Source organism: Misgurnus anguillicaudatus, chromosome 22, assembly GCF_027580225.2.
Source record: "Misgurnus anguillicaudatus chromosome 22, ASM2758022v2, whole genome shotgun sequence".
Taxonomy (NCBI): domain Eukaryota; kingdom Metazoa; phylum Chordata; class Actinopteri; order Cypriniformes; family Cobitidae; genus Misgurnus; species Misgurnus anguillicaudatus.
The window spans coordinates 6,317,318-6,335,873 of NC_073358.2; the positions used below are offsets into that span (position 1 = coordinate 6,317,318).

At 35.0% G+C, this 18,556-nt stretch overlaps 1 protein-coding gene across 1 annotated transcript; it reads right to left on the reverse strand.

The window, feature by feature from the left end:
* Positions 1-3,675: 3,675 nt before the first annotated feature.
* prkrip1 (PRKR interacting protein 1) lies at positions 3,676-11,923 on the reverse strand. Its single transcript, XM_055200542.2, has 6 exons — positions 11,716-11,923; positions 11,538-11,616; positions 5,583-5,683; positions 4,409-4,494; positions 4,227-4,291; positions 3,676-4,028 (listed from the first exon to the last, which is right to left on the reverse strand). Exons 1-6 carry the CDS (start codon positions 11,839-11,841, stop codon positions 3,934-3,936), a joined length of 552 nt encoding a protein of 183 aa, XP_055056517.1. The 5' UTR covers positions 11,842-11,923; the 3' UTR covers positions 3,676-3,933.
* Between the last annotated feature and the right edge of the window lie 6,633 nt (positions 11,924-18,556).

Sequence of the window (18,556 nt, forward strand, 5' to 3'; positions counted from 1 at the left end):
TTCCAATGCTGCGGGAAACGCTTTCATTTATAGCGGTCTTACGGCATACCAAGATGCCCATGCACAACATGCAATCGGACACCTTAATGGAAAGTAAAAGAGATGACTAATGTAAAGTCAACAATCCTCTGTATACTGTTCACTTCATTCCCACCAAACAAACACATAGCGAGACTCACCTCAGAACAGGAATATAAGCCGGGGTGTGGAGTACAAAAAAAATCCAGTATTATCAGTCAAATGCAATTAAGACAAAACACACACAGTCACTGATGTTATTTACAGTACAAATGTATCCCTCAATAACCATTTACATTTTTATTATTAATGTTGGTTTACTTTGAAGTATTCTTGGAACTGCTTCTGAAATCAAGAAATTGCGTTTGCCAGATGTTAAACCAGCTTAACCAGACCTGCTTAGACCTAAAATATATAAACAGTCTAAAAAAAAGTCTATTTTCATTATTTTCACTCTCTTTATGAGATGACTAAAGACTGTATGTGAATATGTGAGGCACAAAACAAACATCATAGACAAAGACTAGAAGGGTGAGTTGAGATTGTGACGTAATGAAAATCAAACAATATCCAAAATCCTATTGTAGTGAATCAGACTTGAAACTATTGACAGGATTAAGTGATTTGTAATGCAGGGTGGAGGGTACGGTATACAGTCAATTAAAGAATTCATTGAGGTATTTGTGAGTCATTACAAAGTCGGTTTATTATAGGATGAGACTTTTACATTTTTCAAATGCTGAATCACTGCCATTGTGTTTTGTCTTAATTGTATTTTTTAAATACAGAAAGAAGTATAAGAGCAAAAGACCTCCAGAAAACTAGGGGATCATGATTCGGGCTGCTTTAAGGTCTAGTTTTGTATGAAGAAATGATGTGCAATTCTTATAAGAAGCTATAAAAATGTACAGATATGTATACATTTTGTATCACTATAATATGCACTCTTTGGTACCAAAATGTACCGTTAAGGTACTTATATGCAGTATGTACCTTTAGGGCAGCGTTTCTCAAAGGGTGGGGCGGGCCCCACTGGTGGGAATAGGAACATAGTTGGGCGTGACAAACGGGAGGAAATTGTGTCATTTTTGTGATCTCCATTCCTTTATTTTTATATTTATACCATTTATTGACACATATAAACATACGCCTTATTTAAAACAACATTAGACTGTGAAGAAAATGGCAAGTAGAACAATAGCCTACAAGGATGAATTAACATCGAAATGTTGAGGCGGAAACAAAAAATGTTATGTGGAGAGGCGGTATAGGCGGTAGCAGGTATAAAAGTTAACAATGGATAAGTTTGTGACACAAAATGAAAAGAAAACTTTCAGCACAAGCTGAGAAAACCAAGACAGTGGACCTAATTAAAAAAGATCCTATTTTTACGAACAGTTACTAATTTTTACAGTAGTTTACCATTATTTAAAATTATAATTAAAACTTTGTAAGTGCTCCTATTTCATTGCTAAAAAACAAGGTTATTTTGTGTATTTGGTATAATACAATGTGCTTGCTTGGTTTATAGTTCAAAAACACATTATTTTACACATACTGTTCATTATTGTAGCTCCAGATTTCACTGTCTTCCTGAAAGGCACTGATTTTGTACAAAGCTCTGTGTCACTGATTGGCTAGCTAATCTGTACGTTGTGATTGGCCTGAATACCTCTGACGTCAGCCGGAAATGTGACGCTCCTTACCATGTTTGAAAGATTTGTTCACAATGCAATGCTAACAGGAGTTACACAAGTTGGCTAATTCGGATTAATTCATAAGACCACATTCTTAGGTTTTTGTACGATTTGCCTTAACCCCTGTGACGTTGGGGTTAGGGGTTGGGTTTCGTTGTTGTTTTTTTATGAGAATTGTACGTTTTTGCATGATTAACTTCGTATGAATTCATACGAATTAGCCAACTCGTAAAATATGTACGAATTCTCGTGAAATCAGGCTATGTCATGTCGGTCTTGTCTATGTCAACAAGCCCAGGAAGTAGCTGTTGCCTACAATCCGTGTATTTGTTGTAGTCCAAGAAAAGAGATTTTTGTTGGAGACGATAACTCGCATCATCGTTTACTTTGGGGTTTGTACCTTTTGCATATCGTTAACGTATTAATACACACTCACACACCAAAGGAAATGTGTGAAGACGTGAATCGGACCATGAGCTCTTTAAGGATTATGTCATTAATGACAAAATAAAGAAAATCAATGTTTTTATACAGGAAATCCTATATAATTAATACAGTATTTTTTCTGAAATTAAATACAAATTCATATAAAATGTACATTAAAAATCTGTAAATAAATGTGTAGTTCGTTATATTAAAAGTATGAGAGGTTCTAGAAAGCTTTGTGTTGTCCAATGCATCATGGCATAGTGGTTGGAGAGACTTTTAAAGAAAAAAATCTGTAAAATTATTATTTTTGGATATTGTTTTGGCAGCCACTGCTGCCAGTCTTTTGACCGTTTTTTTTACAGTGAACCAAAATGTCAGCCGAAAAGAAAGTATTATGACTTTTTTCAGGGACAAAATGCAAACACAGTTGGGTGATTCTCACGAAATCCAGACTTAAAAGGCGTCCAGCATGAGATTTTTTTTAAAAAGCCCTCGAAGCCCATTTTTTTGCACATATAAGATTAAGGCCTGAACTTACTATAACCATTATTTTTAGAGGATTTAAAATATTTCCTATAAAATTATTTTAAGCATGTTTATTTTTTTTTTATTTTTTAATTATAAATATTTCCATGTCAAAGAACCCAAATCCAGTCATGAACACATTGCGGTAACGAAAATGCGGAAAAAACAACAAAATTTGTCTGTATGATGACATTTGAAATCATGTGCAAAATAGTACATAAAGAGATGTTTGTAAGTGTATGCTTCCTATTTTGATAGCATTTACTTCTTTATCAAAATGTTTCATGACACCTCATAAGTCTAATTTCGCGAGAATCACCCGCTTGCATTATTATTTACTTTTAAACAAAGTCTTAATTCATTCAAAGTGATAATACTTTTGCATGTTTATTTTCCCTATTGAAAGTTTTTAATGCTGTTATGTTTAAAAATATGAAGTGATTAAATACATTTCAACAGTTAAACTAAAAGCCTAACTGGTTAGATTGGTAACAGGTGGGGCTCTACACAATACTATAACACAAAAGTGGGGATACAGGGCTCCAGATTTTGCCACCAACATTTAGAGTGTGCCACTGAGTATTACATCCAGTCGCACATGTGCAACCAGTAAATTTGACCTTTTTTTTGTGATGTGACACTGAATTTGAAACAGCACATTATACTTTCTGCATCTATAATGACAGTATTTATTAGTAATACAGTGGAAATGAGTAGGAATGTGAATATTTGGTTAGCATGTTGATTTACAGTGTGTGCCCCTAAATTTTCTGGTTGCGCCCCTAAAATTTTCATTTGGGGGCCACTGTGCTCCTAGTGAAAAAAGTTAGTCTGGAGCCCTGGAATGGCTAAAAAAGTTTAAGAAACACTGCTTTAGGGTAATAATATGCACTCTTTGGTACAAAAATGTCCTGTTGAGGTACAGTACTATATGCACATACCGGTATGTACCTCTTCCACAAGCTGTGTAATGACCTTTTTTAATTAAATAAATGCCAAGCACAACTATTTGCTTTGTTCTTTATTAAAAAAACGTATTTACAACAGAAAAGGCTCCGGGTTGAACCTAATTACATCATCATGAACAACCAAATGTAAAAATAAAAAACAGCCTTTTAAATGTTCAACTTCTGACACATGCTTCTGAAACCACAGAGCTGAAATCTGTAGTATTTATGCACACACTTCAGTAAATGAATCTGGTGTCATAAAGACGTCTGATGGACACTTCAGTGATCGCAGTCTGTGACCGCCTCACGCGCCGTCACCTCCGCCCCATGATAAAGCTGGGCACCTCAGCATCATCTTCTTTCTCTTCTGCTTCAGATGGAGATGATGCTGCCGACGACTCAGAGTCTCCTGAAACAGACATGAATATATTCATCCCGTCATCATCATAACATCAAAGATGAAAGCTATGATGATTAAATTGAATACTTAACCTTTATTAATCTCATTATTTATTTATATATAACTTATTGAATGTACATTCATTTTATGGGTACCATATTAAACATGGGAAACAGTAATATGATGTATATCAAAATCATCTCTAACCTTCTTCTTTCTGGCTCTCCATCTTGGCTTTCTTTGCCATCAGCTTCTTTTGTTTCAACTTTTCTCTTAAAAGACAAAAAAAGAATATTTGTAATTGAGAAACAAAATAAAAGTCCTGCTCGTACTGTCATTATAAAGTGCTCTAGTGATTTAAAATAACATAAATGTACTGTTTTGCAAACCTTTTCTTTCTGCGTTTGGCTGTTCTTTCTTCAGCAGCCTTTTGATTTTCTTTCACCTTCTCAATGTAATCTTCATCCAGCTTTTGCTGTAAGAGAAAAAGGTAGCATAAGTATATTTACACAAGAATCACAACTGTTGAAAACAATAGTTCACAACACAGTTTATAGAGGCTGCACCCCTTGACGTCCAGGGCAGAACAATGCCATTATAGCTCGGAGGCAACACCCAAATTCGGTCATTTATGTGCTACAAATCAGCAAAGAAGGAACATTTTCTAAAATGTACACATGTCTTGTAGAGAATCTTGTAGTGAATTTTATTGTTGTCTTTTGTTTGCACACGTGCACTTTATGTGGCTAGGTTAAATTTTTACTTTTTAGAATTTTTTTAAGATGTCAAATAAATCTTTGGTGTCCCCAGAGTACATATGTAAAGTTTTAGCTCAAAATACCATATAGATAATTTATTATAGCATCTTAAAATGTCCACTTTGTAGGTGTAAGCAAAAAATGTGCTGTACACCGAAAAAAATTATTCATTGAATTAAATCTATTTAAGGTAAGGTAAGTGGTTGCAATTAATTTATTTAAGCTACATTTAAACAAAAAATATTAGTAACGTAAAATGAAATATAAAACTTTTGTTTAAATGTAGCTTAAATACATTGATTGCAACCACTTACCTTAAAAAAATTTATTAAATTCAATGAATAATTTTTTTCAGTGTATTTGGGTGAATCCTTTAAATGGTAATGAGCTGATCTCTGCACTAAATGGCAGTGCCATGGTTGGATTGTGCATATTAAGGGGCCGTATAATCCCCTTCTGACATCACAAGGGGAGACAAATTTTAAGGACCTATTATTTCCACATGCTATTCCAAAAGCTTATCTTTTCCAGATTTTCTAGGTTGATAAAAGCACTGGGGACCCAATTATAGCACTTAAACATGGAAAAAGTCAGATTTTCATGATATGTCCCCTTTAATGTAGTTCATTGTCTGTATGTAGCACCATGGGGTGCTGTACTGCACTGCTATATGCTTAAAATAACAAAAAAGCTTCTTGAATGATCATGTATTAAGAATGCACACCAGTGCTGTGTGCTTAACTAAAGCATATGCATCGCAAAGATGCTTAAAATGGATGATCCAAAAAAAATGTAAGAAACCTACTTTATCAGACATTCGTTCCAGAAAGTCTTGTCTCTGATATTCACGGCGACGCAGGTGTCTATACACGTGAAATTCACCACTGCCGGCTCCAGCACTTGAACCTGAAGGCAGAAAACAACACACAACACGTTGTAATACAAAACATTTTCTGAAAATTGAAGATCATTATAATGCACACATGTACAGGGGTAAGATTAAAAAAATATATAATAAATTGCCCTGTTTTCTATCTTTTTTTTCTTATTTCTCATTTTTTCTTTAAAGTTCTTTCTGTAAGGTGCTTTACAACAAGAAATGCAACACTACAGATATAAATTGGAACTGACACAGTTTATTATACTGTTATAATTTATTTGGTATTAATTAAAGAGCCACACAGATCCAAAATCGAAACTAACCTTTATTGTGTGTCATGTAGCTGTACATCAATGTAAACATTAACAATGTGAAAAGTGCACGATTAATAAAGTTATTGGCTTCTAAAGCAAGGAGTCGACTCTGAATCGCTGAAACGAGTCGTTATAGGGAGTGAGTCTTCTTCCTGATATTTGCCACGTCACATGAACGCATCCACGTCACATGAGATACTAATCTCCGCCTACAGCCTTTCCCGCGGGAGAAAGAAAACTATGACCCGCCCACAGCTAGTTAGTGTGTGTAAACATCAGCTCACGCTGTGTTTTCAGTTTTTGTTGTTTTCACTAAAGGAGACTTTTTCAAGTAGGGATATAGCCTACTAAAAATGTCTTGCTGTGAAGAATCAGTGGTTGAAATTAATTTTTAATGGAGGGATTTAGACGTTTGGCAATGAAAGATGGTTCAGTACCCACTTCATTTGGAACAACATGCGTCTCCTAACCACAACCTGTAAGTATGATTATAGCTACATACTTGCTTAAATGAGTGTAAAATGTCTACCATCATTTTTATTGCTTGGATTAATGATGAATGATGTCGCTGTCAAAGAGTCACGTTAGCAAACGGCTAGCGCATGCTCATTAACGGTTTTGCTATGACCCGGTTAGCTTACATAAATGCTTAAATGAGTGTAAAATTGTAAGTTTCGATCGTCGTTTGTATTGCTTGGATTAATGATGAATGATGTCGTTGTTTAAACTGTTAATTTACTGTCAGAGAGTCACGTTAGCAAACGGCTAACGCATGCTATGCTCACTCACGGTTTTGCTATGACCCGGTTAGTTTACATAAATGCTTAAATGAGTGTAAAATGTTAGTTTCTATCGTCGTTGTTATTGCCTGGATTAATGATGAATGATGTGTATTGATGTTGACAATGTCTTCTCAGTAAATCAGGTTAGCACGAGGTCAATACATGTTGCACTATTGTTGGTCTGTGCCACTGATCTGTGGTCTGTGCTACTGATCTGTGATCTGTGCAAAGACACTTTGTCAGTTGACCAATCAGAGCAGAGTAGGCTACTGAAAGGTGGGGTTTAGGCAGACTTGAGTCGTTGAACGGCTTCACACGAATCGTTTGGGGATCTCTGAGAAACGGGGTAATTTTAAATTTATATTTTGAGACAATTACAGTGTTTTTTGACCTTGCATGCATTTAAACCTGTTGTCTGGGACTTATAAACAGTGATAGGATGCTTAAAATTGTCATCTTACTGGCTCTTTAAAATGAAATAAAAACATCTGTACAAACTTATAAACATTGGGTGACCTTACACTTGATTGAAATAGGGGTCAATCGATAATAATCGGCACGTCATTAAGCATTTTTAAGGTCGTCAGTATCGTCATTCTCGAAACAATTTGCTGATTAAATAATTTAATTTTAAAATACGCTATCTAGCTCTAACGCAGCCATCTCTGTCTAATATAATTTTGATATAAAGGGGGGTCTAAAGTTATTTCATGCATTCTGACTTATTAACATTGTTAAGAGAGTTGAATTTCTCATGTTAGACATGGGCAAAGGTTCAAAAAAGCAGATGGACGTATGACAGAGTATTTCTGTGCTGAATGCACTTCGCCAGGGTTTGTACAAGTTTCGGAAAGTTTTTTTCGAACAGAAATTATTCATATGTAACAATCTTGCTTTATTTCAGTGCAGGAAGTATAGTGGAAGCCTTTATATGGGCATTTCTTCTAGAATAGTGCACACATACTAGGGTTGCCGCGGTGACGTAATTTTCCCACCGGTTAATCAGCGCGTCACAAACCCGGTGATACCGGTGTCACCGTGTGGGAGGGGCTTATAAATGCGCATGCAGACGTGCACATTTTACTTTCACTTTTGAATTACGCAACTGTTTAAATGCAGTGCTTGCGTACGCTACGTTAAATTGCGTATGAATTTGCGTGCAATGCGAGTCCAACAGCTGATTTAATTAAGTGCTTGAGTCAATGTGCGCAGGTAATTCTCAAAGAACCAGCCAGTCCCAAGCAGAGCAACCGGCTAACTGTTACTTCTCCATAAAGCGCTGCTTGAATGATGGGTTTATTATTTTTCTTGATGATAAACACAACAACAAAACGATCTCGGTTATATTAAACATCATATATGTATATAATAAAAAAAACGAGTAAGCACGCGGCTTCTGCATTCGTCTGGTCAGTCAGCTTGCCTCGCAAACTCTGACAGGAATAAATGAAATCTGACACCTGCTGCTTTGTGACGTGAAGCGCGTTCAGCTCCGCTTAATTCAGGCACCAGACACATTCAGTTTGCTCTCTCTAACGAAACTAAATGATTAAATTACACGAAAATATCAAAACGACGGTGAAAGACGGTGTCGCGGTGGGCAAGTGATCTAACCGGTGAGAGGCTGAAGCACCGGTTATCACCGTTTCACCGACTATCGCGGCAAGCCTAACACATACACACCAACCAAAGAACCCAGCATTATGGAAACAATGGATATGGTTTATTTATTTGGGGTAGCAGCAGAGTTGTGCATTTGTTTTACACTGGATTTCGTTGAAATGGAGAGATCCCAACCAGGTCACAAGACGCAGGTGGCAAGTAAAACCATAGACATTATATACGCAAACAACTTATAGACTGACGCTGCCTGTTAGAGCTGATGTATCAGCGGGGCCGCAATCTTGTATGGGTCCCCAATGCTCCCCCTGCATTTATTTCTACTGAGGATGGTGTATCCCCAACTACAATAATTGTAACTCCCTTAATTGATACTCAGCAGCCATATCACCATGTAGCAAGGACAGCTTGCCCACTGAAGCTAAGCAGGGCTGAGCCTGGTCAGTACTTGGATGGGAGACCACCTGGGAAAACCAGGTTGCTGCTGGTAGAGGTGTTAGTGAGACCAGCAGGGGATGCTGCTCACCCTGTGGTCTGTGTGGGTCCTAACACCCCAGTATAGTGACAGGGACACTATACTGTCAAAAAAAGCACCGTCCTTCGGATGAGACGTTAAACCGAGGTCCTAACTCTCTGTGGTCATTAAAAATCCCAGGATGTCCTTCGAAAAAGAGTAGGGGTGTGCCCCGGCATCCGGGCCAAACTTGCACATTGGCCTACTAATCATCCCCTCATACTACAACCCCAAAACAGAAAAAGTTGGGACACAGTAGAAATTGTGAGTAAAAAAGGAATGGACTAATTTACAAATCTCATAAACTTATATTTTATTCACAATAGAGTATAGATAACAAATCAAATGTTGAAAGTGACACATTTTGAAATGTCATGCCAAATATTGGCTCATTTTGGATTTCATGAGAGCTACACATTCCAATAAAAGTTGGGACAGGCAGCAACAAGAGGCCAGAAAAGTCAAATGTACATATAAGGACCAGCTGGAGGAGGCCCAATGTTTAGGAATAGGAATGTTGTCCTATTCTTGTCTAATGCCGACTTCTAGTTGATCAACTGTCTTAGGTCTTCTTTGTCGCATCTTCCTCTTTATGATGCACCAAATGTTTTCTGTGGGGGAAAGATCTGGACTGCAGGCTGGCCATTTCAGTACTCAGATCCTTCTTCTAAGCAGCCATGATGTTGTAATTGATGCAGTATGTGGTCTGGCATTGTTATGTTGGAAAATGCAAGGTCTTCCCTGAAAGAGACGACGTCTGAATGGGATCAAATGTATCTAGAACTTGGATAAACCTTTCAGCATTGATGGTGCCTTTCCAGATGTGTAAGCTGCCCATGCCACACGTACTCATACAACCCCAAACCATCAGAGATGCAGGCTTCTGAAATGAGCGCTAATAACAACTTGGGTTGTCATTGTCCTCTTTAGTCCGGATGAAATGGCGTCCCAGTTTTCCAAAAAAGAACTTCAAATTTTGATTCGTTGGACCACAGAACAGTTTTTCACTTTGCCAAAGTCCATTTTAAATGAGCCTTGCCCAGGGAAAACGCCTGTGCTTCTGGATCATGTTTAGATATGGCTTCTTTTTTGACCTATAGAGTTTTGGCTGGCAACAGCGAATGACACGGTGGATTGTGTTCACTGACAATGTTTTCTGGAAGTATTCCAGAGCCCATGTTATGATTTCCATTACAGTAGCATTCCTGTATGTGATGCAGTGCCATCTAAGGGGCCGAAGATCACCGGCATCCGGTATGGTTTTCGCTTCTTGACCCTTACGCACAGAGATTGTTCCAGATTCTCTGAATCTTTGGATGATATTATGCACTGTAGATGATGATAACTTTAATCTCTTTGCAATTTTTCTCTAAGAAACTCAGAAAACTCTTTTTCGCCGCAGCATGGGGCGAATTGGTGATTCTCTGCCCATCTTGACCTCTGAGAGACACTGCCACTCTGAGAGGCTCTTTTTATACCCAATCATGTTGCCAATTGACCTAATAAGTTGCAAATTGGTCTTTCAACTGTTCCTTATATGTACATTAAAATTTTCTGGCCTCTTATTGCTACCTGTCCCAACTTTTTTTGAAATGTGTAGCTCTCATGAAATCCAAAATGAGCCAATATTTGGCATGACATTTCAAAATGTATCACTTTCAACATTTGATATGTTATCTATATTCTACTGTGAATAAAATATAAGTTTATGAGATTTGTAAATTATTCCATTCCTTTTTTACTCACAATTTCTGCAGTATCCCAACTTTTTCTGTTTTGGGGTTGTAATTGGCTATATCACTCTATCTCCTCTCCACTAATAAGCTGGTGTGTGGTGGGCGTTCTGGCACAATATGGCTGCCGTCGCATCATCCAGGTGGATGCTGCACATTGGTGGTGGTTGAGGAGATTCCCCCGTTCATATGTAAAGTGCTTTAAGTACTGAGAAAAGCGCTATATAAATGTAACGAATTATTATTATTAATTTTCACACGGTTTGGCATCCGATCTGGTATCAATACTGCGGCGGTTATTGCAACCGTAAACTGCACAAAATACGGGTATATCTGATCGCTCCTCTGTAGAGTAAGGAGACCCATCCAATATGGCGGTGACGCTGGATTACGTTCCAGCACGTCATGAGGTGTCTACGTATATAATGTCTATGTTTTGTTGACAATCGTCACGCAAGTGCATTTATTGTATATGATACATCTCCAGGGGCTTTAGTTTTTCCGGGTAAGTAGCAGTATAACTGATATGTCTTTTAATTTTCATTTTAACTAGACATATATACTGGTTCAAATATCAGTTATCGGTCTAACTGATCTGTAATCATCAGTAATGTCGACCCCTAGTTTAAATGTTGTGACAGACTAAAAAAAGCAGCATCATTATCAGATGGTAACAGAGACATATTATACTATATGTGGGTCACTTTGTGCTAAAACATCTCATTTCTCATCTTAATGTATACAGACACATCATGAAATAAGCCGGTATCACTCACATAGAATTGTAACCCTTGATCAGAATTCATTGTGTTAGCATGCATCCATGATGCTGTGAGCTTGTCTGCATGCCATATATAAATAAGCCCCTAGACTCTTTATTTGCAAACTGTTTGTGAAAGTAAATAAGCCACACAAACCCATCACATCTCGCACAAACTCTGGTGGTGCTCGAGGATTCCATTCTTTTGGTCTCTCTGGTACGTTCACAGGCTTGTCCTGTAAAAAAAAATAACAATTTTAAAATGTATTTCACGAGCACTGATTTAGCAACTGTGCATTAGCATCATTAGCATAACGGCTGCAGCGGGAACTCACGGGGTTTCGCATCAATCTCTCCAGCTTTAAGCGCTGCTCCTCTGCTGGAGTTTTGGCGATTATTAAAGGCTGGGATTCTTTACCAGGACCTTTCCCTGATCGAGCATCTTTCTTATCCGTAGACATGTTTCTTCCAGCGTTTTCTTCGAACGGTAACTGCTTTGGGTCTTCTTTTAGTTTTATGGCGGTTGGAAAACAACAGTTGGTGCATTTGCGACACCTATAGGGTGGAGTGTGAAGCGCCGATGTCGAATAATTTTTTTTTTCAGTCATCTTGTAAAACATAATTTAAATTAATTGTGATATTGAAGATGTACATTTTGTTGTTTACATGCTAAAACGTTATTTAATTTATTTAAGAGATATCTTATTTCTTGATCACAGCTTTTAATTGTGCTTTTAAAATGTTTTTGCTTTTGTCCTCTAATGTGTCTAAAATAAGCCTTTTTGAAATTCTTAACACAGTAGTTCAACAATTACTAAAAACAATGTTCTGCATGAAAAATAGTAAATCTGTCTCTATTTGTATATTATTTTAATTAAACTTGATTTCTTTTTTGAAATTTGATAGTTGTATCATTACAACCAAAACATCAACAAATAAAAACAATTAGGAATAACTTAATATAAAAGAAAAAAATAACAAAAAGAACAAAACAAGAATTATCATGGCTCAAATCAACAAAACAAAAAGTATACCTTTAAAAGAAGGTGAGGACATTGTACAAATTAAGAGAAATCACAAATTAAAAACATTGAAAAGATTATAGGTCATGCAAACTGTGCATGTTCTGAGTGCTTTCTTGTTGAGAGAAAATTAAATTGTTTTTAAATACTGTTTTAACTCTTGCAAAAATAAAAATAAAATTGGTTTACAGTTAGAAAATTTACATTTATTTATATTAAACATACACAAATACAGAATCAGATCAATTATAAAACATGCATTTGAATCTCCTTCAATTTTTTTAACAATCTAACTTGAAATAAATACCCTAACCAACACATTTCCAAAACTGCTAAGTATAATTGCACGACCAAAACATATGAATAAGCGTTTCAGTGTCATTTTGACAAAATATAATTTTTTTTCTTAAAAAATCTTTGGTAGAGTTAGAGATTATGAAGTAATTTAAAATAAACTTCTTTAACTTTGTAAGAAAAAATCTTTGTTGCAAGGACCATATATTAATCCTATTTAAATAGGAATATTTAAAAGGCTATTCCAATATAAAATTGCAGATGGAGCACAAGCCATATTCTCAATGAGTATAGCTCTTATTTTATGGTTTCTTTCTTTCTTTAAGCTTGATTTCTATCGTTTGAACCTGAAGTGCAGATGACGTCATAAAAATCATGATCCGTATTGGTGGAAGTGACTGTACGTTTTGAATGCTCATAATTTCTGAATTATTAATTTCCTCAATGTTTTGGAAAACACAAGCTTAAAGATAACCATAAGACCAACATATATGAAATAAAAGTAAAAAAAAATAAAAATAGCGTTTTTTATTTAATGGTGAGGTCTGAACTGCATAAAATCAAACAATATAAAAGTCTCCCAAAATCTTCACTAAAATTACTATGGTACTACCATGATTTGTGTGTCCTTGGTTAAGGATAAAAAATAATCTTTCTGATGCTGCTGTGAGACTTTCAACACAACACAGACAGTTTGTCTCATTAAAACGCACTTAACGATTTCGAGAAGCTTTATTTGACTGCTATCTTGTGGTCTAAAATAAGAAACGCGGCTAGTGGGGTATTCGAATCACGTATTTATGGCCAAATAAATCAAGCTGTTATGCAGAGCTTGTTTAGTACTGCTGTTTTGTTTGTGTTTTTCTTACACAAGTGATTCGAAGCAAGGACATTAAGGGCTTTTTCTTTCCTTAGCATATATTACTTTGTAAATTTTAAATATTAAAATAAGAAATGTCAAATCATATTTAGCTATATTTATCACATATCATTACATTAGTGTACAGTACATGTCCATGAGCCCATGCTATTACCATAACACTATTTGTTAGCGTTACTTAGTATATATATCCCATGGCATTTATCAAGGATGCTCTTTCTTAATATAGATATCTTGTCACGTTATGTGTCACTTCCTCAACAGGACACCAACATCTGTTCTTTCCTGTACAGTAAATAGCAGGGCAAGGCCAGCAACAGTTTTAACCAATACCACCCATATATCTGCAGACAGCTTACATCCTGCATCAACCTAGTTAATATTTTATAGTTATAATTTTAACATTTGTATTCAGGTCTTTTTAGAGGATTTTAGTGTAGTAATAAATCTGCCATAATTACTGACATTTAAAAAGTGTAAATTAATAAAAACTGATTTGCATAACGCATACACCTAAAATGTATATTTTTAGATTCTTACACAACTGCATGTATTAACAAAAAATCAATGTAATGCTGTGTTTATCATGCTACTAAATTTTATATGATACTACACTAAAAATATTGCCATATACATTGTATATCTGATATACAGCGAGGAAAATAAGTATTTGACACATCAGCATTTTTATCAGTAAGGGAATTTTTAAGTGGGCCATTGACACAAAATTTCCACCAGATGTAGCCATCAAGCCAAATATTAAATTCAAATCAGAGATCAGAACATTTAAGTATACAAGTTGAGTCATAATAAATAAAGTGAAATCACTTTCTTATAAGGTAAATCAGTCTTCGGGACATAAAAGTTCACGGTCAAAAAAACAGAATCACTACTGTATATCTGCACATAAACCCAGAAAAACAACACAGCCATAGAGTCAATCAAGCAAACAGGACCCATGGTCCCTACAGACACAATCACATTTCTGCTCAGCATTATCTCTGTGTCGATATGTATCTGTATCTTTATAGTCGTGCATGCTTATATGCATATGACTTGCATTATATATTCTACCTATCTATTTACATTAGAACATTTGTTTGTTGGCCTACTGTGTGTACCTGTGTATGTATATATATATATATATATATATATATATATATATATATATATATGCATATGTAAGCATGCTTTAGATGTTAAATCTTGTCTGAGTTGAGTGTGCTCACAGGCATGATTCATTCTGTCTTAATAGCCAGAAGCAGCGGTCACAGCAGTCCACTGTAATTCAAACCATGCCCTCAAATCTCCACAGACGTCCACAGTGTCACAGATTGCATGTTGTAAGTTTCCTCCAGGGCAATGAGTGTCCAACCTAAAGAATCCAATTACCCTATAGACGCATGCAGACGAAAGCAGACTGCTGATCAATTTACACTAGGCTACACACATCATGTACTGTAAGAATAGAGATGCTTCGAAAGCTGATATTTTGAGGATATCTAATCACAAACGGTATAATGGAAAATAAACCGCTAGTAGAAACACAAAGGGGGAAAATTACCATGTGCAGTGTTGCAGCTATACTGCATAACTGGAAGTCCTAAGCTAATGCGCTTTTTATTTAAAATCAATCTACTTTCAGTCAATTTTTTGTGCATTTATTGGAGTACAGTATCACTGGATTTGATGCCGTGTTAATTAAATGCTTTAAATTTAAAGCACAGAAGAGTTACAGTCTGTTCATCTGGAAATGTTTTTGTAGTTCTTCAGTCTTAGAATTTGCCTACAGAGGCTAATCTATTATGCGAGTAATTATGTGTGACACCTCAATATGTCATTTATACTTGCTGCAATAAATTTTTGAAAGAAGAGGTTAAAATAATTTAAATGCACTTTAACCCTTATTTCAGTAAAGCAGGGAAAAAGCAGCCAATATGGACACAAACTTACATTTTTTTGGACAAAATGAGTGTTTTTCAAGTCTTTAGTGTTTTTGCTCCACATAGAAAGAAGACAAAGACAAAAAATTGTAAATGTACACAACTGACAGAATAGAATAATATAGTATAGCATAGTATAATATATCATAGCATAGCATAGAATAAAATAGAGTAATAGAATAGAAACAAATTGTATAATATAGAATAGAATAGAATAATATAGTCTAGAATATAATATAATAGAATCGTGTAGTATAGATGCTATAGAATAGAATAATATAGTCTAGAATATAATAGAATCGTGTAGTATAGATGCTATAGAATAGAATAATATAGTCTAGAATGTAATAGAATTGTATAGTATAGAATACTATAGTATAGAATATAATAGATTTGTGTAGTATGGAATACTATAGAATAGACTAATATAGTATGGAATATAATAGAATCGTATAGTATAGAATACTATAGAATAGAATAATATAGTCTAGAAAATAATAGAATCGTATAGTATGGATTACTATAGAATAGAATAATATAGGATGGAATATAATAGAATCGTATAGTATAGAATACTATAGAATAGAATAATATAGTCTAGAATATAATAGAATCGTGTAGTATAGAATATTATAGAATAGAATAATATAGTCTAGAATATAATAGAATCGTGTAGTATAGATGCTATAGAATAGAATAATATAGTCTAGAATATAATAGAATTGTATAGTATAGAATACTCTAGTATAGAATATAATAGAATTGTATAGTATGGAATACTATAGAATAGACTAATATAGGATGGAATATAATAGAATCGTATAGTATAGAATACTATAGAATAGAATAATATAGTCTAGAATATAATAGAATCGTGTAGTATAGAATACTATAGAATAGAATAATATAGTCTAGAATATAATATAATTGTATAGTATAGAATACTATAGTATAGAATATAATAGAATCGTATAGTATAGAATACTATAGAATAGAATAGAAAAGAATCGTATAGGATAGAATACTATAGAATAGAATCATATAGAATAGAATATAATAGAATCGTATAGCATAGAATACTATAGAATAGAATAATATCGTATAGAATTTAATAAAATTGTATAGTATAGAATACTATAGAATAGAATAGAATCGTATAGTATAGAATACTATAGAATAGAATAATATAGTATAGAATTTAATAAAATCGTATAGTATAGAATACTATAGAATAGAATAATATAGTATAGAATACTATAGAATAGAACACTAGAACACTATAGAATAGAATAGTATAGAATAGAATATATCTAGGCTGAGTTGTGAGCTGCTAGTGGGAGTTCATTTAACCAACACAAATAACCTGGAGAAGGAACACAGGGTAAAAGTGACAGAAGGTCACAGTCCTTTCTTTCCACTCTTGAGGGCATTAAATGAGGTGGAAAATGAACCACCGGGCAGACGACAACCTATCGAGATTGCAATGAAGAAAACAGACTTAAAGCCATATTAAAGAGAAAACAGGATGTCAATGGCCCCAATAACACTGTTAGATGTTTTGTTAGAGAAGTCATAAATGGCTGAACAAAGCCATTCTGTTTACAAGAAATCTTTCATCTTCTATCCCAAGCACACTGTAAATTTTGAATCCTGGAATGGCATTTGTTATGAAAATCAGCTTACATTTACTTACAAAATTAAAACACACAAGCTTTTCTTTTTATTGGCCAATGATAATGCTGATATATATAGAAAGTGTGATATATGTTTTATTTAAACATTGCACTCTAAAAACATGCTGGGTTATTTGTAGCGTTGGGTCAAAAAGGGACAAACCCAAACCATTTGGGTTGCAATTTAACCTATGCTAGGTTGTTTCAACCCTAACTGCTGGGTTGTTTTAACCATTTTATAAACATTTTCTGGGTTAATTTAACCCAACATTTTTTTAGCTTGTGAACAGTTAGGTTGAAACATCCCAGCACAGGTTAATTTAAACCCAACAGGAATAAAAACATTTATGCATGTGAAACTGCATAAAAAAGTTAACGTCTTCCTTAAAAATAAATATTTTGTTAGTCTATCTAATACGAATATGCATGCTTATCCATCACTTTTATCATGTTTAACCTATGCAACATTGTGTGCATTGTGAATCACTTTTAAGATTGACATTTGTTTTGTTCAAACCTGAAATCCACAGAAAGAAATCCCCACAGAACAGAAAACACCTTCAGCTCCATCGACGACGACATTCCTCATGCCTCCATAATCAAAAACATGGATTTGGGCCTGTGATCGCACATGCCGCAACAAGCAAATCCATCACAAACAAAACCCTTCAGCCTAAAATGAACCACAGCTCTCAGAAGTCAAATCATTTCCCCGGGGCATCGCTGCTAAAGTCAAGAGCAAGTGTTGGGGAAGGAAAATGAAGATGTATTGTAATACAAGGATTTGAGAGTCTCTGATGAGAGGGGATCATGTTCAAGGTCACCTTCATGCTACATGACAGATGTTGACTCTCTCTGACCTCATGGACCGAGCGCTGTCACGTCCGAGGAGAAGAGAAGACATTGATCATTCTTATTGGTTAGTTTTATAAAGTAATAAGATATTCAAGGCTAGTGTTAAATCTGGAATGAGTCACTGCTAAAGGGCGTTGTTTGGCTTGATGTGGAGTTATTACCTACATACTGTGCCACTGGAATTCATCCTAATTGTTACATAGCGATGTCATACATTTTCAGCCGATGATCTACTGAGCGAGTTTTTCTCGTATGTTCATAGCTGTAACAGGTTTGTGTCATTCTGAGATATGTTGGGTTTTCACAGATTGGGTCACATATTAGGCTGACTGCATTTATGTATTATTATTTTCATTATAATATATTTACTAATATAATAAATTTTACCACAAAGAATATCATGGTGTTAAAATACACTTTAAAGTGTAAAGTGCACTGCAAAAAAATATTTTCAAGAAAAAAATTCTAAGCATTTTTGTCTTGTTTTCAGTAAAAATATCAAAAAATTC

Excerpts from the sequence above, each read along its gene's own strand:
- prkrip1 (XM_055200542.2), bottom strand. The coding sequence starts at position 11,841 with ATGTCTACGGATAAGAAAGATGCTCGATCAGGGAAAGGTCCTGGTAAA. Across the intron at positions 5,684-11,537 it reads GTTTGTGCGAGATGTGATGG|GTTCAAGTGCTGGAGCCGGC; the intron begins GTTTGTGTGGCT and ends TTCTGCCTTCAG. Across the intron at positions 4,292-4,408 it reads GCCAAACGCAGAAAGAAAAG|AGAAAAGTTGAAACAAAAGA; the intron begins GTTTGCAAAACA and ends TTGTCTTTTAAG.